Source organism: Zootoca vivipara, chromosome 12 (assembly GCF_963506605.1).
Source record: "Zootoca vivipara chromosome 12, rZooViv1.1, whole genome shotgun sequence".
Lineage (NCBI taxonomy): Eukaryota > Metazoa > Chordata > Lepidosauria > Squamata > Lacertidae > Zootoca > Zootoca vivipara.
Genome location: NC_083287.1, coordinates 56,185,608 through 56,209,750, shown reverse-complemented (window position 1 = coordinate 56,209,750; position 24,143 = coordinate 56,185,608). Strand labels below are relative to the sequence as shown.

General features: G+C 46.7%; 1 protein-coding gene across 1 annotated transcript; it reads left to right on the top strand.

Annotated features, from left to right (window-relative positions):
- The first annotated feature begins 6 nt into the window (after window positions 1-6).
- Window positions 7-24,029, top strand: ADIPOR1 (adiponectin receptor 1). The gene is made up of 9 exons (XM_060281026.1): window positions 7-159; window positions 6,725-6,799; window positions 10,003-10,229; window positions 13,509-13,625; window positions 14,960-15,131; window positions 18,318-18,504; window positions 20,213-20,400; window positions 22,659-22,852; window positions 23,319-24,029. The coding sequence occupies exons 3-9, from the start codon at window positions 10,089-10,091 to the stop codon at window positions 23,445-23,447; spliced, it is 1,128 nt and encodes a 375-aa protein (XP_060137009.1). The 5' UTR covers window positions 7-159; window positions 6,725-6,799; window positions 10,003-10,088; the 3' UTR covers window positions 23,448-24,029.
- The last annotated feature ends 114 nt before the right edge of the window (window positions 24,030-24,143 follow it).

Genomic DNA, 24,143 nt, shown 5'->3' with positions numbered 1-24,143 from the left:
CTTAGCAGAGGGCTATTTCCGGCGCCGCTGCAGCTGCTCTTCCTCTCCTCCTTCTTCTTCTTCTGGGAGCGAGCGAGGGAGGGAGGCGAGTCTCCTCAGGCGGCTGGCGCACGGGCCTCTTCCCCCTCCTCCACGGGATGTAGCTACAACGGTCGTCCGGTAAGCGAGTGTCCGGGCGGGGAGCCGGGGGGAGGCCTCGGAGAAGCTGCCGGCTTCTGGGAGGGAGGGAGGGAGGGAGAGAGAGAGAGAGAGAGATCCATATACTCTCCATATCCCAGGATACGTAGCAGTATATGCAGCTATGTACGAAGGGAACAGCTCGCTTGCGTGCGGGGTCCTGTCAGCAACAGGTAGGGCTATTGGAGACAGGATTCCCAAGGGCAATGTTTTGCGGAGAAGGCTTATTCCAGTTTTATTATATGTGATATTATATATTATATTTTATATATGTATATACATACATACATACACTCACACACACATATACCGGTACAGACACACACACACACATAAAAATTCCTTCAGTTCTACTGGAATGATTTTTTTGTTGTTTTGACTACGGCAGCCCAACACGGCTACCTACCTGTAACTAGACACCCACCCACACACACCCACACATATGTACACACACACACACATATGTACAGTATACACACACACACACACACACACACACACATACACACAGTGCTTTTTCCTGGGGGGGTTGCAGGGGTACACATACCCCTAAGCATTTTGTGAATCTTTGTGCTTTTGTGTATTTATTTTTCCCAATTTGAACCATAAAATGGTGATTCTCTTGAGACAAAATGAGAGTACCCCTAAACATTTTTTAAGAAAAAAAGCCCTGTCTTCTTCTTCTTTGGCGATCACTCGAAGCCGATTAAGATTGTCTTCCATAAACACGATTTTAACGATTGGTCCGTAAGTGACTGTGGAGGCCAATTCTGGATCCACACGTCCTTCCACAGTGGGGACATTGGTTTCCAGGCAAGAGTTGATCACGGTGTGGATTTGCCAAGCATGCCTTCCTCTTAGCAGGTTTCTCCGCTGTGTCCTGAGATCGAGTTTCTTCAAAGCCCATGACACCTTTGGTAAAGGCTGTTCTCCAACTGGAGCGCTCGCAGACCAGTGTTTCCCAGTTGTCAGTGTTTATACTATATTTTTAAAGATTTGCCTTGGGACAGTCTTTAAACCTCTTTTGTTGACCACTAGCATTATGCTTTCCATTTTTACGTTCAGAATAGAGTAGTTGCTTTGGAAGACGATCATCAGGCATCTGCACAACATGACCAGTCCAATGAAGTTGATGTTGAAGAATCATTGCTTGTGTGTGTGTGTTTTAAGTACTCTATTTTAAGAGCATGCTTGTTTTCTGCTGCTCCGAAGGATAGGACACGAAGCAACGGCTTCAAATCGCAAAACGGGAGATTCTGACTAAACATTCAGGAAAAACTTTCTGATAGTTAGAGCTGTTCGGCAGTGAAACAGACTCCCGTGAGAGGTGGTGGACTCTCCTTCCTTGGAGGTTTTTAAACAGAGGTTGGATGGCCATCTGTCATGGATGCTTTAGCTGAGATTCCTGCATTGCAAGGGGTTGGACTAAATGACCATTGGGTCCCTTCCAACTCTTAAGATTTTATGATTCTATCAGTCAAGTTGTTTTATGTTGATAAAGCACCTTGTGATCTTCAGATGTAGAGTAGTATATAAATTTTAAATTATTATTTATAGACAGCAGCCTCCCTTCTCTCACCTACGAAGAACGTTGCTCTCACAATCCACGGGTGGCCCATATTTCCTTGCCTTTTGCTTTCTGTCTAGGTTTAATCCTAGGGATAAAGAGCTTATACAGTAGTGGCAGAATCTGCTCCAGGCAGGAGTGGCTTGGCATGTTTCTGACCTGCTTAGGGTAGTGGTGGTTGTGATCCCAACAGCTTTTTGTATTCTTGTAAACTCCTATTAATTACCAAAGGGAATGACTTGATTCCAAGTTTAAATGCCCTCAAGTAACTCCACCCCCCTCACACGTCTTACCTACAGTCTACAGGCCAAGCTCTTCTTACCTTCTTAAGTTCTTATGCAGTGCTAGAGGAAAAGAGGACTTGACAGTTCTACCTTTTGCTGCTGGTTACTCTGCCTTCCAGGGGATCGCAAGACTACACTTCATAATCCAGCAAGCTGCGTTGCCACTTGTTTTCTTTCGCAATAGAGGCTGTTTTCTTTAAAGCTCTTGAGTGGAAAAGGAACCAGCTATTAGCTGTGCTCTAATAGCGTTTCCTGGATCTTATCACTGGAGAAGTGAGTGTTTTTCTTTAAAAGAGGCCTGCAGGGTAATTTGGGGTCAGGATTTGGCAATCTCACTTGCCCCTCTCACGGCAGGAGCTCAAATTCTTTCCGGTGACATGAGTTTGTGAAGGAGGAGGGATAGCCCCAACCCCAAGCAGAAGTGGAAGCCTGCTATTTGTTTTGAGTTTGCTGGGCGCAGGCAGTGAGCCAAAACTAACTCCTGGCTCCAGACTGGAGGGAAATGGAGCAAACGGCGGTACTTGTCTTTGGTGATAAAGGCCGTTGTTTGGAGGCAAAGCATCTGCTTTGCATGCAGAACGTTGCAGGTTCAATCCCCAGCAGCCCTGGAGAGCTGTGGCCAGTCAGTGTAAGCCAGAGGTAGGCAACGTGGCGCCCTCCCAGTGTTGCTGGACTACAACTCCCATCATCCTGACCGTTGGCCATGAGGAGTGGCGCTGATGGGAGTTGTAGTCCAAAAACAATTGGAGGGGGCACCATTTTGGATACCCTTGATGTAGGTTGGTCGAATGGCTGGCAGAGAATGAGGCAGTTTTCTATGTTGGATCTCAAAATGTCCTGCAAAGGAAGAGTGAGCCCCACACACCTTGCAAGTTTCTGTTCATCTTCAGGGTTGCAACCTTTTGGGACTGCATGCTTGGTAAACTAAGATTTTTTTTGTGTGGCCTCGTCAAATAGCAAGATGGTCCATGCCTGCTCTATGGTTAGATTTTTAGTGAAGAGCAAACACACTTGAAGATTACCTTACATCCCATTATTGATTTTCCCTTGCATTGCACAGACACAGGGGACCTGCTTGTGTGTCTTCTACGATTGTTCACACATTGAGACCCATCGGGCCTGGCCGGTGTGTGTCCTACAATAGACCCCCAAATCCTCTATCACAGTGGTTCCCAACAGGTGGTCCAGAGGGGTCCACAAGATGCTATTAGAATAAAAAATATATTAAATATATTTCGTATGATATATGATAACAGATTTTTTGTTTTGGCCGCTTCCTGCATGAGCAGAGTCTAGCGCAAAACTAGAATTAGATAGAGGCAGTAGTTCTGCTGTATGCCGTTAGGTGGCGCTTTACAAACACTACTGTTTTGCAAAGAGGCAGCGCGCGCATTCTACTAACGCTCACCTCCCCAAGATGCTTTGCGCGCGTCAGCTTCATTTGTGCGCTACTGCGCAGGTACCCTGTCTTCTCCATTCCCCTCCCTCCTCCCTGGCACGCGCTGCCTCTTTGCAAAACAGTAGTGTTTGTAAACAAAGCATTGTTTTTCGCGGAAGCTACAGTTCACGTAGTTAAAAATGGACCGTTGGTTAAAAATATAAAATATAAAAAGACTCTTAATTTGGCTCTCATTTTTTATTTTAGAATTAGGAATTAATGGGGGTCCTTGTCACAATAGCGGCTCGATGAGGGGTCCTCGAGAAAATTTTGTTGGGAACCCCTGCTCTATCAACATGCCAGGAATATTTTGGCTGGCAACTGATGTGGAAGGGTGCTCCTAAACAACGAAAGTTTAAAAGCTGCTGTTGAGGATTCTGGGGGTGCTTCCACATGGCAGCTGTGGAAGTGGTGTTGCAAGGTCGCTGGCTTTTTGTGGAGAGTCCACACAACATCCCATCTCAAAACTGCCGCCCTCCTGCCCCAATTTAATCAGAGTCTACTCCAGGCATCCCCAAACTGCGGTCCTCCAGATGTTTTGGCCTACAACTCCCATGATCCCTAGCTAACAGGACCAGTGGTTGGGGAAGTTGGGAACTGTAGTCTAAAACATCTGGAGGGCCAAAGTTTGGGGATGCCTGGATAGGGCTGGGCTTTTTTGGTTTTTTAAAAACTATTTAGTCAGTTTTTTCTGTGGAAACAGTGAATCCAGGCTTGGTGGGCTCTGCGTGAGCTGAGTGTTGCTCCTAGAATGCATTTTGCCACCCCCACAGCAGTTGCACCTCAGGAAGCGGAAGTTTGGTAATGATTGTGAGTGAGATGCCTTTTGCAAGCATCCAACTTCTTGTGGGACGTGGTTTCAAATGGCAATATTCCTTCCTCGAGTCTAAGGAGGCCCCTCTTGCTCCTGCCCCCGTTGCCAAGCTCAGCTGGGGAATCTGTGGGAACTTCCAGACTGCCACTGTTTGGGGGTAAACTCTGGCTGCACAATTAAAATCGGTTGAGAGGTCTTGTGCAACAAAGCTGTCTCCCCACCCCCACAAGATAAGACTTCCTGCAATAAGGAGAGTGCTGAGAAAATGCCCTGGCAAGTGTGAGACAATGTTAGGTTGAGAAGCAGTGACTGGCCCAAGGACATCCAGTGAGCTTCGTGCCTGAGTGGGGATTTGAACCCTGGTCTCCCAGGTCCCAGTCCAACATACGAACCACTACACTAAACATACTCTTCAAATGAAACATACTCTTACATGTACTGCTTGAGAGCAGTACATGTGAAAAGGATCTAGGAGTCTTGGTAGACCACAAACTTGACATGAGTCAACAGTGTGATGCAGCAGCTAAAAAAGCCAATGCATCAATAGGAGTATAGCATCTAGGATGCATCAATAGGAGCATCTGGGATGCATCAATAGGAGTATAGCATCTAGATCAGGGGTTCCCAACAAAATTTTCTCGAGGACCCCTCATCGAGCCGTTATTGTGACGAGGACCCCCGTTAATTCCTAACCCTAAAATTAAAAAGTGAGAGCCAACTTAAAAGTCTTTTTATATTTTATATTTATACGTTTTTTGCAGTTACAACAGAGTACTCCATCAGTATACAGTTAGTTTTAATTTTCAGTTCTTAATGAGATGAACCACTTTTTAACCAACGGTCCATTTTTAACTGCGCGAACTGTAGCTTCCGCGAAAAATAACGCTTTGTTTACAAACACTACTGTTTTGCAAAGAGGCAGCGCGCGCCAGGGAGGAGGGAGGGGAATGGAGAAGACAGGGTGCGCAGTAGCGCACAAATGAAGCCGACGCGCGCAAAGCATCTTGGGGAGGTGAGCGTTAGTAGAATGCGCGCGCTGCCTCTTTGCAAAACAGTAGTGTTTGTAAAGCGCCACCTAACGGCATATAGCAGAACTACTGCCTCTATCTAATTCTAGTTTTGCGCTAGACTCTGCTCATGCAGGAAGCGGCCAAAACAAAAAATCTGTTATCATACGAAATATATTTAATATATTTTTTATTCTAATAGCATCTTGCGGACCCCTCTAGCATAGCTCGCAGACCCCTGGGGGTCCCCGGACCACCTGTTGGGAACCACTGATCTAGATCAAGGGAAGTAATAGTACCACTGTATTCTGCTCTGGTCAGACCTCACCTGGAGTACTGTGTCCAGTTCTGGGCACCACAGTTCAAGAAGGATACTGACAAGCTGGAACGTGTCCAGAGGAGGGCAACCAAAATGGTCAAAGGCCTGAAAACGATGCCTTATGAGGAACGGCTTAGGGAGCTGGGCATGTTTAGCCTGGAGAAGAGAAGGTTAAGGGGTGATATGATAGCCATGTTCAAATATATTAAAGGATGCCATATAGAGGAGGGAGAAAGGTTGTTTTCTGCTGCTCCAGAGAAGCGGACACGGAGCAATGGATTCAAACTACAAGAAAGAAGATTCCACCTAAACATTAGGAAGAACTTCCTGACAGTAAGAGCTGTTCGACAGTGGAATTTGCTGCCAAGAAGTGTGGTGGAGTCTCCTTCTTTGGAGGTCTTTAAGCAGAGGCTTGACAGGCATATGTCAAGAATGCTTTGGTGGTGTTTCCTGCTTGGCAGGGGGTTGGACTGGATGACCCTTGTGGTCTCTTCCCACTCTATGATTCTATGAATGATAATTTCTGGTGTTACGCATCCATATATGTTGTAAATGTCATTGTGATCTGTGTTTTAAACCCCATCCCCCCCCATTTTGCATATAGGTACACTGCTTATATAAATCACTATATATAAAATGAAGAAGTGTGCATGCACACGAAAGCTCATACCAAAATAAAAGCTTAGTTGGTCTTGAAGGTGCTACTGAAGGAATTTTTTTATTTATATATAAAATGATTATGAATAATGATAATTCATGGACATGTATTGCATATACATGTTTGTGATGCATAAATTTTGCCCTCGTGACATTGGGTGTTGGCACAATGTTGTTTAAAACGGCCAACCCCTCTCAGAGTAAAAAGTGAGATCTGGACCAAAACATTCTCTGTAAGCTTCCTAAAGTTTACCCAAAGGCTAATTATTTGGACTGCCGGGATAATGAAACTGCAAGGTGAGAAATAGTAAGGAAGTGATAGAAATAGGAAGGAAGGGAGTTTTGCAAATGAGCAGAAGCTGTGCAACACCTAAGCACAGTTGGGCAAGTGCCAAACAAGCTTTTCCTGCATCAGAGAGCAAAAGTGTGCCCATCTAATCCCTTGAAAATCCTGCTTCTAGGCTTTGCAGAGCTGGAATGTCAAGTTGGGTGGAGCTGTGAGCCAGTTTCCTGCAACAAGTGCAACAACTCAAAAGGTAATAAATCCTTTCCTCAGCCTCCCTTAAGTTTCTCTTTAACGCTTCCTGCCTGCATTTAAACTAGGTTCTCCTCAACAGCATGAATGCAATGTTGTTTTCTTTTAAGGGAGTGAGGCTAAACGTCCTCTTTGAAGCTGCACACGTTAGCAAATAATTGACAGGGCTTGGATTATGACTCTGACGGGTCCTCTGAGGGCCTCAAAAGCCGTAGGGTTATTGCCTTTCTTCCATCCCTGAAGGTCAAATCCATATTTATCCGCTGTTGGTTTGTCGGCACATTTGAATCGCTATTGATGCGGACTACTGCAATTTAAACATTTGAAATGCCCCATCTTGCCTTAATTGTGATTTTGCCCAGGGCTCCATCAGTTCGCTAACTTCAGGTTAAGAAGTTCATTTTAGTATAGGCATTTTAGTAGTTGGCACAGACTCAGAAGCGGTGTTGACATCAAAGCAAGCCTTGGGAAGAGGACATTTGACTTGCCTTCCTCTCCTTCCTCCCAAGAGCCTTCACCAGTCACCTCTTCTGCCAGGAAGAATCAGGAGCTGCCCAGGTGAGAAGATGCTTTCCTTGCTCTCTAGAGACCACAACACCTGATGCAGGGGTCAGCAACCTAAGGCCCATGTGCCACAAGCGGCCCACGGGGGCCATTCAACCGGCCCATGAGCAGCCCCTGAACCGAGCCGCTCACTCGGCGAGTCCCTGCGCACTGTGCTAAAGAGGCACAGCACGATGCGGGGACTTGCTTCCGCGACACCGGAAATTGCGTCTGCACATGCACAGACGCTGGAAATCGCAGCCGCGATCTGGGCCATGGAGGGATCTCCGCTGGAGTGAACCAGCCCAGGCGAGGTAAACCTTGGGATACTTCCTGGTTGCTTGGTAGTACTGATCACTGCAGATGGCGACAGCAGTCACAAAATTAAAAGACGCCTGCTTCTTGGGAGAAAAGCAATGACAAACCCAGACAGCATCTTAAAAAGCAGAGACATCACCTTGCCTACAAAGGTCCGTATAGTTAAAGCTATGGTTTTCCCAGTAGTGATGTATGGAGGTGAGAGCTGAACCATAAAGAAGGCTGATCGCCGAAGAATTGATGCTTTTGAATTATGGTGCTGGAGGAGACTCCTGAGAGTCCCATGGACTGCAACAAGATCAAACCTCTCCATTCTGAAGGAAATCAGCCCTGAGTGCTCACTGGAAGGACAGATCCTGCAGCTGAGGCTCCTATACTTTGGCCACCTCCTGAGAAGAGAAGACTCCCTGGAAAAGACCCTGATGCTGGAAAAGATTGAGGGCACTAGGAGAAGGGGACGACAGAGAACGAGATGGTTGGACAGTGTTCTCGAAGCTACCAACATGAGTTTGACCAAACTGCGGGAGGCAGTGCAAGACAGGAGTGCCTGGCGTGCTATGGTTCATGGGGTCACGAAGAGTCGGACACGACTAAACAACAACAACACCATTGTGGGGACTGGGGAGGAACTTCTAAGTCCAGGAGATGCGTGGGGTATTGTAACACCATCCTCCTCCCAGAGCCTTGCATCAATCCAATCACAACCGTCTTAAAAAAAACCCAACAATTCTTGCAAATGTATTTTCACTTACGGTCGGTACAGCTTCCTATGTCCCTGTATGGCGAGGGTGTGGAAGTTGTAGCCCTCCAGTTTTGGGACTACAACTCCCATCAGCCGCAGTCAGCACGGCCCGGGGTCGGGGATGATGGATGTTGGAGTCCATCGGCATCTGGAATGTCATAGCTTCCCCAGCCCTGCCATAAGCGGTTGTAGTTGGTGAGAACTGACGTGTCCCCTCCACGTTTGTGAACATAACTACTTATGCTCATGCAATCAGGGATTTTGACCCATCTCTTCATTTCTACGGCTTTCTTTTTGATCAACTGGCATCTGCTGGCTCTCTTCCCCCACACCCCACCCAGATATGGAACAAATTGCTTTCCTTGTCCACCCTCAGATGAATCATGTTGACTAGCCTAAAATTGAGGGCAAAACGCAGCTTAATTGTATAGAGTTTTGCAAGGTCTTTTGTGGTTTCTCCTCTCTCTCTCTGAATGGCTTTGAACCCCAGCTCTTTGAAATCTCATTTTGGAATACACCTGTATATTTGCAGGCACCAGCGAGGTTGCCAAGTTCTTGTTGTTTGGAGGACATTGCTCCTCAGTAGTGGACTTCTGAGTGGTGCTTTTAGAACATAATATGGGCCTCCATCCTTTTGGAGCAGCCCCCACAGCCCCTGGTAGGAGTTTTGCCCCCCTACAAAGTGTGTGTGTATTATTTTAATTCATAAAAATTACACACTTGATGGGGGGCATGAAAACACCTCAAAGCAGTTGGCGAAGGCTAATTTCTAAGCAGTTGGAAAAAACAGCTTAATAGATAGGAAAACCCCCAAAGCAGAGAAGTAGACTAGCAAATTCAGTAATACAACCCCATTATTTACTTTAACCAATTCATCAACAAAGCAATTTAAATTTTGTTTTGATCCATTCTTTATTTTTTAAGACGTGTGCTGGGTTGTAAAGCAGAGTGAGTGTTTTAACTACTTGAAATGACTCTTTTAAGTGCAGTAACCTAGATGGAATATCTTTCCTATCTCACACAGTGAATGCATCTTTCAATCTGCTGTGACACAGCCACACTTCCCGGGGAGTTTGAGCCAAGTGACAACAGGGGTTTGCTCAGCAGCCATTTCTGAAAACTCATTTCTGAATTTTTCTGAGCTTGCATTTATCTGCATTACTTGCTTATTGAATGTTTTGCTTTTGCTTTACTTGCATGGCATTGTGATTTTGGAGACCGATCTATTGATGGAAGTGTTGTTTCGTCGTTATGGTGAGCTGCTTTGAGCTCAGTGTTGTTGCCGGAAAAGCAGCGTGCAAATATTAAATTTTTAAAAACTTAATCATCCGGAATCGCTGAAATAATTTCCCTGCCCCCCCCCTTTCAGCACTTTTTTAAAAACTGTGATACAGATTTGGTTTACCGAAACTTGTGCAATTAATCGACTAAGATGCCTTTAAGTGGGTGACAGCTCTATTCAGTTAACGAAGAAAGAGGAGAATCTGGAAGCGTTCCAAGCTTCTCTGAGGAGGAACATCCAATAAGTGTCTGGAGGGGGGGGGGAAACACATCTTTTCAGAAGCAGGCCGGTTTACAAATTAACTTGTTCTTCTTCCTAGTGAGAAGTCTTCATCAGGGTGCTGGGCAGGCCTGCTGTTCATCTGATTTCGGAAAGGGGAAGAGGCCTGGTGTCTGCGTTGACCAAATGTCGTCCCGCAAAGGCTCAGTTGCCAGCCAAGGAAATGGGCCTTCAGCTAACGGCAGGGAGAGGGAACTTGTGGAGCTGGCTGAGCTCGGACCCCTCTTAGAGGAGAAAGGAGACCAAGCGGCGATCAGTTCGGCCATTGTAAGTAAGCTTCCTGCCAGAGAGCAGCTAACCCTGTTTTCAGATTAATACCTTACAGGGTGGTGGGGTGGATAAGATGGGAAAGGGGGGGGATGACCGTGCATGCACCACACTGAGCTCTTTGGAGAAAAGGCAGGTTATGCATGTTAACACACGTAATTTGGGATGCCCCAAATTAGGCATGTGCTCTTGCTATATATTGCTATAGATGCTTGCCACCCACAAGCCTAGAAGGTTAAGGGGTGATATGATAGCCATGTTCAAATATATTAAAGGATGCCATATAGAGGAGGGAGAAAGGTTGTTTTCTGCTGCTCCAGAGAAGCGGACACGGAGCAATGGATTCAAACTACAAGAAAGAAGATTCCACCTAAACATTAGGAAGAACTTCCTAACAGTAAGAGCTGTTCGGCAGTGGAATTTGCTGCCAAGGAGTGTGGTGGAGTCTCCTCCTTTGGAGGTCTTTAAGCAGAGGCTTGGCAGCCATATGTCAAGAATGCTTTGATGGTGTTTCCTGTTTGGCAGGGGATTGGACTGGATGGCCCTTGTGGTCTCTTCCCACTCTATGATTCTATGATAATAATAATTAATTTTCATTTCCTGTATTGGTTTTGCTGGTTTTGTTGCTTTGTAATGATGGATGGTTTAGGCATTTTATAAAAAAATGTTCTGTGGATTTTTAGCTTTGCTTTATCTTCTGCTTTATTTGCACACAATTTCAGTGGTTTATGAATCCTTCTAAATCAGTAAACATAAACCATACAAGCATGGCAGGATTTAAGCATTGTACCACCAGGGAACTTTGCGTTCTCCACCAGGAATAAATAAGGCTGGAGGGGGGGGGGAGCAGGGTCTTAGCAAGCCCCACTCCTTGGTACAAGGAGATGTGTCTGAATTTGTGATGGGAACACATCCAGTATTTTATTTCATGTATTTATATACTGTTTGTCACCAGAAAAGTCTGTAAGTGGTTTACAAAAAGATAACAAATATAACAGAGGTGTTTGTTTGTGTCTCTGTGTCAGATACACCCACACACCACAATGTCTGTACACCCCTCCCCAGATATCTTGGGAACTGTAGTTAAAGGTGCTGGGAATTGTAGCTCTGAGGAGTAAACAACCATTCCCAGGATTCATTCTGTGTATACGTTAAATATATGGTGTGCACCCTGCCTGAAAGACACCAGTGCTGTATGAAACAATAAAATCCCAGCAAGGCAAAAGCATAGCGGCTCAATTGAGGGTCATGGAAAACACAGAGCAACAGGGGACGCTCCAGTTGTCATTTGAAGCTCATCTTGCAAGGGGGAAGCGAGAGGAAGATCCAGCAGGTTGTCCCTACCCCAGAGAAGGCCCTGCTTCCAAGATACCATAAAACGATAGTTTGCCAGGGATTGTATAGCTAGCAGGGCCCAAAAGAGTCTCTCCGTCTTCATTCTAGGCATTAAGGCTCTTGCCACGTCTTTGTCAAACAACCATAAATATATCGGCAAATCCTATTAGCGGCTTTGTAGCCGTAATCTTGTCAGCTTGTGTGATCCCTTGTTTTGACCTTCACCTAGCACATTGGTGCTGTGATTCTGCACAGTGCTGGATCCACATTTCTTGGCCTATAACTTTTAAAAATATTGTTTAGAATGGGTGAAAGCGACCCGGCCCAGAGGCATCCAGTGACCTTTATGACTGAGAAGGTCATTCCATTCCAATTTCAACCCTTGAACACACCAGTAGAATTACTAGCATTAAATGCAAGAGCTCGACGGCATTTCATCAAGATAGGCCCTCCTTCCGCAGTCCGATGCCTTTCAGATGTTTTGGGCTCAGCCAGCACATCTGGGGCTGATGGGAGACTCAGTCCCAAACATCTGGAGGGCGCCAGGTCTGGGAGGGCCATGTGCAGGGCAAAAGCGACCCCTGTGGCATTTTCTTGCAGCTGGAATGTATAGATTTCGTAATATGTCTTTTGAAGTGGAGGTCTGAGAGCCTTCAGACTTTGCAAGGCCTCCAGCTTCCTCCCTTTGCCAATTTGCAGAACTGTCCATGCAACTTGCCTTGTTTTTCCTCATTGTGCTGAGAATGTAAGAGGCAGAGCTTTGAGCTGGCGAACAGGCCTTCTGCACCGAAGCCAGCGTTGTAGGAGACGGGCGGCTCAAACGGAGAGGCTGCCCTCCTCTGTTCTGCTTTGGCGGGCTGCGAGTTTGTTTCCTGGGCCCCAGCCAAGGAGAGAAATGGAGTTTCCCAATTTGAGTTGCCCTCTTAGCGGTAGACGAGGAAATGCTGTTAATCCTTTCTGCAAAGGAAATCTGGGATTATGGCTGCAGCAGAGTTTGACCGGTCTTGCTACATGTGCAGAAAGTCACAGGGGGGGTTCCCTTTGGGCGTTCTCTCTAACGGCTGCGTCTTCTCCTTCTGCTTTCCAGGCGTTCCTTGCTTGCTGTCTGTCTGTGGCCCTCCTATACTGCTCTGTACAAAACAGGAGATATTTTCTGATGTCAAATGGGATTTAATCACCTTCAAGCAATTTCAAGCTGTGCTGTTACAGTTTTATTTATTTATCTCCGTTATTAACAACCAATAAGTGCAGTAACAGGGTATTGCACCCCCCCCCCACAAAGCAAACAAACAATCACCAATAAGTGAAAGAAATGGTGTATAAATCACGACATCCATATTTCCTAAGCTGGTGTGGTTGATAAAGAGCCTCTAAGTCCGAAGCATAGGAAATAAAATCTCACCTTGTGCTGTAGAGGTCTTGTGCAAGAAACCCACTTCCCCACCCCCCAAAATAAGTATTTTTTTTAAATAAGGAAAGTGCTGGGAAAGTTGTACTGTAACATGTGGGATAATCGAAACAAAATTAAAAAAAATTCCTTCCAGTAGCACCTTAGAGACCAACTAAGTTTGTTATTGGTATGAGCTTTTGTGTGCATGCAAACTTCTTCAGATACACTGAAACAGAAGTCATCAGTGTATGTGAAGAAATGTGCATGCACACAAAAGCTCATACCAATAACAAACTTAGTTGGTCTCTAAGGTGCTACTGGAAAGGAATTTTTTATATTTTGTTTCCACTACGGCAGACCTGTAACTAGGAGTGTGGGATAATGTGTGCTTTGACAGCATCATCCAAGCTCCCTGCAAACCAGTCGGGACAAATGCTCTCTAAACAGGTGGTCTGGAAGCAACACACGAGTTTGGAATATCTCTTTAATTTTCAAGAGCATTTTTGGCCTGACCCCTTGCCCTTTGTTCAGGCTGTGTGATCTGTTCCTCCTAGGTTCAAGACCAGCCATGCCCAGCAACTCAGGAGGAAGAGGAGGAGGAGGTGCGGGTGCTGACCCTCCCTCTGCAGGCACATCATGCGATGGAGAAAATGGAAGAGTTTGTATACAAGGTAGTTTTGGGTTGGCGCGCAAAGCTGCTATTGGGGTTCTAGGCTTCCATTGTTTCAGCTGCAGAGCTGGGTATGCTATGTTCTCTAACCTCCTTCCTTGCTTTGCAAGCAAAACAGGAGCATGGCGAATTGAGTGTGATGCTAGATCTCAAGGAGGGAGGGCTGGGGAATGTGAGAACCTTGGGGTGTTTGCTAGACCCTTGAAGTCATGGACTGGCTGGATGCAGAGGAACAGTGGGAGGCACCAGCTGGGGAACCCCCAAGGGAAGAAGGCTCAGAGCCTGGGGAGTGCTGGGGGGGGGCACGATGAGCAGTCAGAGGAAGCTGAAGAGGCAGGCTGGGAGGTGGAGGTGTCGGAAGCTGAAGAGGCAACAGGGTTTAGTGAGCAGGAAGTCTGTGGCAGAGAGCAGTCCAGAATCAGAGGCAGAAGCAGAGGCTGGAGGGGGGGGGGACTAAAATGCAGTGAAGAGCCAGGGAATCTCCCTCTCCTAACACTTGACCGTTGTCATCTGCTGGAATCTTGTGGAAGTTAGAGAACATCTAGAGGCCCCTGTCCTCCTGCGCTAGAGACTCCTACAAGTTTTGGCCAGTCAAGCAGTTGCCTGGAAATAAAACAACGGCTTCTAGTAAGAGGCAGCGGAAGGAGCTCACAGCTCAGTCCAGTTGCGAAGCCTCCCAAATTTGGTAGAAGTATTCTGCGGTTCTTCCTCCAGAACAATCCCATCTCTGTACGACCAAGCTTGTTTTGGAGGCATCAAATCCACTTCTTCCTGCTTACTGGAATTAAATTTTTAGACCGGGCGGGATGGGGAACCTTTTCCAGCTTGAGGGCCACATTCCTTTCTGGGCAGCCTTCCAGAGGCCACATGCCGGTGTGGACCGAGAGGCAAAAATGGGCATGACCAGAAGCAATGGTGGGCAGAGATTTGGGTCACATTTATCCTCCCACAGGCCTGAGGTTCCCCCACCCCTCTTTTAGTTGGAAATTGCTACACCAACTGGTGCTTTGGGACACTTGTGGGATTGCTGCGGGTGTCATGGCTTGCAAGGAACCAGGTGTGCAAAGGATTTGTTTTCAGGTGAGTTAGCCAGTGTGCAGGTCCTCTGCCTCGGCTGAGAGTTCTGATGTGGAGGCAACCAGCGATTTTTGCTGCAAATGCCCTGATTGAAGCTGTGCAAGAGTCGCCTGCAGGAGGGGTTGTGTGTGGCTGCGTTGCATGGCCTAATGACGGTTCTCACGAGCTCGTCCAGGAAGCCCTGGGCTGGCAGCTCCCTCCCCTTGTGCCAATGCTCTCCCAGGTACTGACTGCCCTGCATGGTTTGGTGTGTTGCAGGTCTGGGAAGGCCGCTGGAGGGTCATCCCCTACGACGTGCTGCCCGACTGGCTGAAAGATAACGATTACCTCCTGCACGGGCACCGGCCCCCCATGCCCTCTTTCAGAGCCTGCTTCAAGAGCATCTTCCGCATCCACACGGAGACGGGCAACATTTGGACCCACTTGCTAGGTGACCCCGACTCTCTGGTTCCTACTTTAATACTCTGGATCTCTGGTACCTCTGTTAATCTTGAGAGGGACCGTCTTTTCCCCCACTGCGACTTTCTCTTCCCTTGGGGCACTGGAATTGTCCACAACGGTGGTGGATCTAGAATTTGCAGGATGCTAAAGGTCCTTCTCCTCCTCCTCCTGCCCATTTTCTCTACCTGATTCTGGGCTTCAATTGTGATCTGCATTGCGGGGATCTTGTGTATTGTGCAAATCGTTCCTATGAACAACATAAGGGCCTTGGGAAGGAAATGTATACAGTGGTACCTTGGTTTACGAACTGGAAGTCTATTCTTAAACCAAAGTGTTCTTAAACGAAGGCGTGCTTTTCCATACCAGCGAGGGACTCAATTTACAAATGAACCACACTCGACAGGAAGCGAAAATGTTCTGCTGCCAAGGCAAGGTTCACAAACCAAAACACCTACTTCCGGGTTTGCAGCCTTCTTAATCCAAGTTGTTCATAAACTAAGCTGTTCTTAAACCAAGATACCACTGTCTTGTGCTAAACCCAGGGCTCTCACTGTTTAAGCAAGGCCGTTTGGTACGCGTGTTTGTTCCCAAACCACCTCAAGTCTGTTAATGTGTGGACCCTCATTTAGATGGCCTGGGAAAATACGATAGTTTCTTAGGTGCCTAGGATTTTATTCCTTCCTCCCGGCTTATTTCTGGGATGGGAAAGCCTTCTGACTAACTCAGGGACTTTTCACAGTGGCTTAGCATCGTCACCATCAATTTGTAGACTTGGAAGGGAACCCGAGGATCATCTAGTCCAGGCATACGCAACCTTGGCTCTCCAGATGTTTTGGAACTACAACTCCCACGATCCCTAGCTAACAGGGCCCAGTGGTCAGGGATCATGGGAGTTGTAGTTCCAAAACATCTGGAGAGCCAAGGTGGCCTATGCCTGATCTGATCTGGTCCAACCGCCCTTGCAAAGCAGGAATCTCAACTAAAGCATCCATGACAGATGGAGAGCCACAGACCAGCCTCTCCACCTCTTCATAGAAGGAGCTGTAATTATTTGCATCCTCCTCAGTCTGGATTCATGTTTTGGGACTGAGATGGCCTCTGCCCCCTTAGTATAGGGGTTGACAATGAAGTGTTCTGTAGCTGTTTTCGAGGCCACTTCTGATCGGCCCCAGCCAGAGATAATAGGCACCATTCCAGAAACTGGAGCTAGTGGAACATTTTGGTACAGTGCTGAAGAGGGGAGTCTCCTTCCCCAGATACATTTACGTTCACCCCTTTCTTAAAATCTTCAGATGTGCCCTTAATAAGGTTTTGCGCTCCAGGATTTTTTGATTGCATTGATTATATAATAAGGTAATATAATCAAATTGTCCAGTAGCACCTTAGAGACCAGCTGAGTTTGTTCTGGGTAAAAGATTTCGTGTGCATGCACACTTCTTCAGATACACGAGAGCTTATGCCCAGAACAAATTTAGTTGGTCTCTGAGGTAAAGGTGAAGGGACCCCTGACCATTAGGTCCAGTCGTGACCGACTCTGGGGTTGCAGCGCTCATCGCGCTTTACTGGCCGAGGGAGCCGGCGTACAGCTTCCGGGTCATGTGGCCAGCATGACAAAGCCGCTTCTGGCGAACCAGAGCAGCACACGGAAACACCGTTTACCTTCCCGCCGAAGCAGTACCTAATTATCTACTTTATTTTTTTATTTATTTCAACTGTCTCAGACCAACACGGCTACCTACCTGAATCTGGTTATATAATGTTGTACTTTTAATTTTAAGCTGCCTGGTGGGGCCGTCAGACCAGTTCCAACTTGGAACTACAACCAAATAAAAACTGTTAGATCCCCCCCCCGCCCGCCCCCGCTACACCAGCAAATTGGAACTGCCAGCCTTACGACCTTAATTTTAAGAACATAACATAACTTTAAGAACGCAATTCTTACTACGGTTCTAATTCAGTGTTCTTTCCGGAAAGTTTTCTGAGTATCTGGAGGTTAGTTACAATTCCAGAAGGAGTTCTGCAAATGACAGATTTCGCACACAGTAGCTTCTGTATCAGCCCACGTTTTGTGTTTTTCCCTTTTGAACATGCTATGCCACCTATCCCCAGCCTGATGGTGAGGGAGCACAACTCCCAAATTGCCCTCCTGGCCGCGGCTGGTGGGAGTTGTAGTCCAAAACAGCCATAATCATGAATAAATAAATAAAATAAAATAAAATAATAATTATACCCCTCCTATTATTATTATACCTGGAGTACTATGTCCAGTTCTGGGCACCACAGTTCAAGAAGGATACTGACAAGCTGGAACGTGTCCAGAGGAGGGCAACCAAAATGGTCAAAGGCCTGGAAATGATGCCTTATGAGGAACGGCTTAGGGAGCTGGGTATGTTTAGCCTGGAGAAGAGAAGGTTAAGGGGTGATATGATAGCCATGTTCAAATATATAAAAGGATGTCATAGAGAGGAGGGAGAAAGGTTGTTTTCTGCTACTCCAGAGAAGCGGACACGGAGCAATGGATTCAAACTACAAGAAAGAAGATTCCACCTAAACATTAGGAAGAACTTCCTGACAGTAAGAGCTGTTCGACAGTGGAATTTGCTGCCCAAAAGTGTGGTGGAGTCTCCTTCTTTGGAGGTCTTTAAGCAGAGGCTTGACAGGCATATGTCAAGAATGCTTTGATGGTGCTTCCTGCTTGGCAGGGGGTTGGACTGGATGGCCCTTGTGGTCTCTTCCAACTCTATGATTCTATCTGACTGGGTTTCCCCAGCCACTCTGGGCGGCTTCCAACAGATTATTAAATAATCATATTAAACATTAAAAACTTCCTAATTCAGGACTGCCTTCAGGTGTCTTCTAAAAGTCGGACAGTTGTTTATTTCCTTGACATATGATGGGAGGGCATTCCACAGGATGGGCACCACCACCGAGAAGGTCCTTTGCTGGTTCCCTGTAACCTCACTTCTCGTAGGGAGGGAACCACCAGAAGGCTCTCAGAGCTGGACCTCAGTGTCCGGGCTGAACGATGGGGGTGGAGACGCTCCTTCAGGTACACTGGGTGCCAAAAGCTGTGACGGAGACCCTTTGGCCTTTTGATAAATCAGCTAACAGGACTCTCTCTCTCTCTCTCCCTCTCTCTCTCTCCCTCTCTCTCTCTCCTGCATTTCTTTTCCAGGTTTTGTGCTGTTCCTTTGCCTGGGAATCCTGACCATGCTCCGGCCGAACATGTACTTCATGGCCCCTCTGCAGGAAAAGGTGGTCTTTGGGATGTTTTTCCTCGGGGCCGTGCTGTGTCTCAGCTTCTCCTGGCTTTTCCATACAGTCTATTGCCATTCAGAGAAGGTGTCCCGGACGTTTTCCAAGTAAGTCGACCTGGAATCAAAACCCGGGTCGATTAAGACACTTAAGTATTATAGGGGTTTTGGGGGCTGCCATGTGAAATATGAAATTTGTTAAACCACTGAGCTTAGGGCTTGCTGATCAGAAGGTCGGCGGTTTGAATCCCTGCAACGAGGTGAGCTCCCATTGCTCGGTCCCAGCTCCTGCCAGCCTAGCAGTTCGAAAGCACACCAAAGTGCAAGTAGATAAATAGGTACCGCTCCGGCGGGAAGGTAAACGGCGTTTCCGTGTGCTGCTCTGGTTCCCCAGAAGCGGCTTTGTCATGCTGGCCACATGACCCAGAAGCTGTATGCCGGCAAATCTCTATAGAGCGAGATGAGCGCCGCAACCCCAGAGTCGGACACGACTGGACCTGATGGTCAGGGGCCCCTTTACCTATGTGAAATATAGATACTGTACTGTCAATTTGGGGCAGCTGTGATGTATGTTTGTATATTTTTAATGCATGCCTACTTAGTAGGTAGAAAGACTGGAAATGGGAGTAGGAGCAGAACCAGCCCCTGCCAGTGGTTCTGCACATGAACCCAAAGACAAGTTTCAACTTTGAATCAACATCTAATGCAGAATGCGGCAGCGAGACTGGTGACTGGGAGCAGCTGCCGAGACCATACCACACTGGTTCTGAAAGACCTACCTTGGCTCCCAGTACATTTCCGAGCACAATTCAAAGGGTTGGTGCTGACCTTTCAAGCCCTAAACGGCCTCGGCCCAATAGACCTGAAGGAGCGTCTCCACCCCCATCGTTCAGCCCAGACACTGAGGTCCAGCTCCGAAGGCCTTCTGGCAGTTCCCTCCCTGCGAGAAGTGAGGTTACAGGGAACCAGGCAGAAGGCCTTCTCGGTGGTGGCGCCCACCCTGTGGAACGCCCTCCCATCAGATGTCAAGGAAACAAACAACTAGCTGACTTTTAGAAGACATCTGAAGGCAGCCCTGTTTAGGGAAGTTTTTAATGTTTGATGTTTCATCGTGTTTTTAATGTTCTGTTGGGAGCCGCCCAGAGTGGCTGGGGAAACCCAGCCAGATGGGCGGGGTATAAATAATAAATTATTATTATATCTGAACATTATAGTGGGTTTACCTCATTCCTAGAATCATAAAATTATAGTTTGAAGGGTACCCCACAGGTCATCTAGTCCAACCCCCCTGAAGTTCAGGAATCGCACCTAATTCCTCTTTCCTGGCATTGTCTTGTCTTCACACCGACTGAAATGCAGGTGTTTGCACAGGAGTCAAAATCCATAGCCCCTATGGATGGTAGAAGAAAGATAGTCCCTCCTTTCCCCAAGCCAACTTGACTTGCCATTTCCGGAATATGCAATATGCCTCTCATATATTTTCATTAAACATTTATCATTCATTCATATCTTATACAGTATTTTTGGACTTCCATCAACCATGTCTCAAGATTCCCAAACTTTTCCCTTCTTCCTGTATTTCTTCTCTCACTATTATTACTTTGAACGATCGCTAATCAATTTCCATCTCCTTAAATTTATCTCTGTGATATTTCTCCTCTTTCTCCTTACGAAACTTCCTGCAAACCTAAAAGCGTAATTTGTCGTTGACAATTGTCCTTCAAATATTTCTCAAATTCAGCCCAACCTTTCAGGAATCTCTGGTCCCGCAATATGCCTCTCACTTCTGCCTGGTTTCTGTTTGTTTCCTTCCTAGGTTGGATTATTCTGGGATAGCTCTGCTGATCATGGGCAGCTTTGTCCCCTGGCTGTACTACTCTTTCTACTGCTCCCCGCAGCCCCGGCTTATCTACCTCTCCATTGTATGTGTGCTGGGTATCTCAGCGATCATCGTCGCACAGTGGGACCGGTTTGCAACGCCTAAGCACAGGCAGACGAGGGCAGGTATGGGGGCTCTCTGTAAAGGACACCAGTACTGCGGGAGAAGTTTCCCTTGTGGGTCCGAGCACTGGGGCTCACCCCAGATTCCCAGCTAGTCAGGTTGTATTAAGTACTGTGGTACCTTGGTTGTCAAACTCAATCCATTCCGGAAGTCTGTTCCAAAACCAAGGTGTGCTTTCCCATAGAAAGCAGTGCAAACTGGATTAATCCGTTCCAGACTTTTAAAAACAACCCCTAAAACAGCAATTTAGCATGAATTTTACTATCTAACGAGACCACTGATCCGTAAAATGAAAACAATAATCAATGTACTGTACTATAAAACGAATAAGACAGTATTGTAGATGATGAAAATTTGATTTATTATTTTTTCTTACCTGCACTGATGATAGTCCTTGTTTGGAATGGGGGGGGGGGCTTTCATCCATTTCCACAGTTACACAATCAATCAATCAATCAATCAATCATTCAAACAGTGTTTGAACTGGGTTCCACACAGTCACAAAAACAAATTAACTGAAGAAGCCTCAGAAACAAAAACGCAAAATAAATAGTAAAAACAAAAGTGCCAAGCTTAATCCGTTCCAGAAGTCCATTTGACTTCCGAAGTGTTCAAAAGCCAAGGCGCAGCTTCTGATTGGTGCAAGGGCTCCGGAAACAATAGCCGACAGCCACATTGGACATTTGGCTTCTGAAAAACGTTTGAAAACTGGAACACTTACTTCCGGGTTTTCAGCATTTGAGAACCAAAGCTTTTGAGTACCAAGGCATTTGAGAACCAAGGTACAGTGGTGCCTCGACTTATGAATTTAATCCGTCTTACGAAGGCAGCTTCATAAGTCGAAAAATTCGTAAGTCGAAAAACGCCATTGGAAACGCGATTTCCCATAGGAATGCATTGGAAACGGAAAAATTTGTAAGTTGAAGCAGCCCTATCTAAAAATTTGTAAGTCCAAAATTCCCTATCTAAAACTGCCGCGGGTTTTTTCCGGATGTCGAGACATTCGTAAGCGTGCAGCCATTACCCCCATTCGTAAGTCGAAAAATTCGGTTGTCGAGTCGTTCGTAAGTCGAGGTACCACTGTACCACTGTAACGCATTACTGGACAGAGTAAAGCTTTTCTATTAGGACACTCTGTACTGTATAGGAAAAATAATTTGTACTCGCTGTTCCGCTGTCTCGCCAACCACCTTCTGCCGGCTCATTATCCAGCGAGTCCTTGGAAACACTTGCTCAACCCAATGTTTTACTATATGTGCAGAGCCCTCCTTGCACCTTAATGGGAGTCGTTTTTAACTTTAGCATCCAGCTAAAGGCTCCTTCTTTACTGGTTCTTCCCAGCCTTGTGGTCAAGTCACATTCTTGTGTTCGCAACACTTGTCCTCACTGAAAATGATTTTAACCGAAAATCCACGCGAGGACCTTAATGCCTTGGGGGTTAATAACTTAAACCCACTGGGTCCCCAGAGCTGCCGCTGCGCTCCCAATTCAGACTTTCACTTTTCAAGCTTAAAAGCCTGCCCCCCTGCCCCCGGCGCAAGTGGTTGAGAGATAACTCATGCTTTTGGAAGTCCAGCTTAAACTCCGCAAAACTGGCCACTCGGCTTTTGTTTTTGCCGCTGAGTTTTCCCCGCACCTGCCTTCACAAGATGTAAGGGTCATAACCTGGCTCTAGAAATGTTAGCTGGATGCTGGAAGATCCAGGAGAGATGGAAGAGAGAACTACTTTCAAACCGTGGCACATACCGACAGCCACCAGCTTGGACGACGTAGAATCATAGAGTTGGAAGAGACCACAAGGGCCATCCAGTCCAACCCCCTGCCAAGCAGGAAACACCATCAAAGCATTCTTGACATGTGCCTGTCAAGCCCTTCTGCCTAAAGACCTCCAAAGAAGGAGACTCCACCACACTCCTTGGTAGCAAATTCCACTGCCGAACAGCTCTTACTGTCAGGAAGTTCTTCCTAATGTTTAGGTGGAATCTTCTTTCTTGTAGAAATGCAGGATAAAAGCACAAAATTAAACAATAAAGCGACACATTTTAAAGACCATAGAATATTAATTTGCCCAAGTCTTAGTTGAAGAAGTTGGTGTCCAGCACTTAAACCACTATACGGCACTACCAGTATTATTTCCCCCCCCCATCCCCGTCAAGCAAACAGTACCTGCTGCCCAATTGAAGGTGGGGAAGGCTGGCTTATTTCTGCTGCTTTCCCTTCTGAATACTTACTTGAGATCTCCCCTCTCTCCTCCTCTCAGGGGTGTTCCTTGGGCTCGGTCTGAGCGGGGTGGTACCCACCATGCATTTCACCATCGCCGAAGGGTTTGTGAAAGCCACCACCGTGGGACAAATGGGCTGGTTCTTCCTGATGGCTGTCATGTACATCGCAGGAGCCGGTCTCTACGCCGCCCGCATCCCTGAGCGCTTCTTCCCTGGCAAGTTCGATATCTGGGTAAGTGAGGCCAGCGAATGGTGTGGTATTTGGTTTTTTTCTTTTCCCCCCCGCAAAATTTATGCACTATTTGATTGTGGTCTTTTTTAAAAAAACAACAACCTCAAAACGGTTCTCAAAAGAAAATAAGACAATGTCAGCAAAAGCAACTCTTCGAAACGTTCGAAAGATAAAATCGGCAACAAACTAAGAACAGATGGAGACCTACATCAGCAATGCATGGCCAAAGTTTGCCTATACCTATGCCCGGCATACACGGGTCTCTCCCATCTCATTTAATCCCAGCAACAACCCTGCGAGGTAAGTTAGGCTGAGAGACAATGACTGGCCCCCAGTGAGCTTCATAGTTGAGCAGGGGTTTTGAACCCATAGCCCTCTAACCACTGCATCACACTGCCTCCCTTGCCTGAACAGTTGTCCCTGGCTCTGTTTTTTTTTTAAAATGCCCTCCTTGCATTTTCCGCAGTTCCAGTCTCATCAGATCTTCCACGTGCTGGTGGTGGCTGCAGCCTTTGTCCACTTCTACGGAGTCTCCAACTTGCAGGAATTCCGCTACGGGCTCGAAGGAGGATGTACTGACGACTCGCTTCTCTGAGGAACCGCAGGAGACTTTAGTACACACTTCCTAAGTGCTTTTAAAGTAACCTTCTTTGCTAACATCAAAAAAAAGAAGAAGACTCTGAACAGTTTCTTTTCTTTTCTTTTTTCTTTTTAAAGAAACTTAGGAAAAGTTGGCAGTGGTTATTCCTGGCTTTTCTCCTCTCGGGAGGACTGGATGGGGGGACAGGATGGGTTGCCAACTGTCCACTGGGTGGAAGTGCCTCTAGCCACAAACCCTGTTTTTGACTTCGCAGGAGTAACATTGGAATTTTCCGGACACAAGAGAAATTCTGGCAAAAAAAAGAGAAAAGGAACCGGGGGGCCCTCTTAACATGCTCTTTGATGCTGCAAACATACCCCATGCTTGAAGAGACTCTCTGAGCGCCCCATTTCCCCCCTCCGTATCCGAAGGAGGCTTTGTATTGAGCTGGCAGGCCGACGGCATCTCCCACCTGCTGGGGTGCTCGAGAGACAGGTGCTTAGGGCTGTTTCCCCTTTAATTTTGTCTTTCTTGACAAAAGTAATGTATGCCTAAAATCAAGAGTATTTAATATTTAATATTGAGCTTTAAAGAAAACGAAGAGAGAGGAAAAAAGGCGCTATCTTATCCCTCCAGCATATTCTTACTGGAGAGCCATTTCGTAGTATTACAGGGGGGGTGTTCGTACTTAGGGGGCTGTAGAGCTGCTGT

What these genes read in the sequence shown, in the direction of transcription:
- ADIPOR1 (XM_060281026.1), top strand. Translation starts at nt 10,089, where the DNA reads ATGTCGTCCCGCAAAGGCTCAGTTGCCAGCCAAGGAAATGGGCCTTCA. An exon ending in CATTTGGACCCACTTGCTAG is followed by an intron (nt 15,132 to 18,317) that starts GTGACCCCGACT and finishes TTTCTTTTCCAG; the next exon opens with GTTTTGTGCTGTTCCTTTGC. An exon ending in GCACAGGCAGACGAGGGCAG is followed by an intron (nt 20,401 to 22,658) that starts GTATGGGGGCTC and finishes TCCTCCTCTCAG; the next exon opens with GGGTGTTCCTTGGGCTCGGT.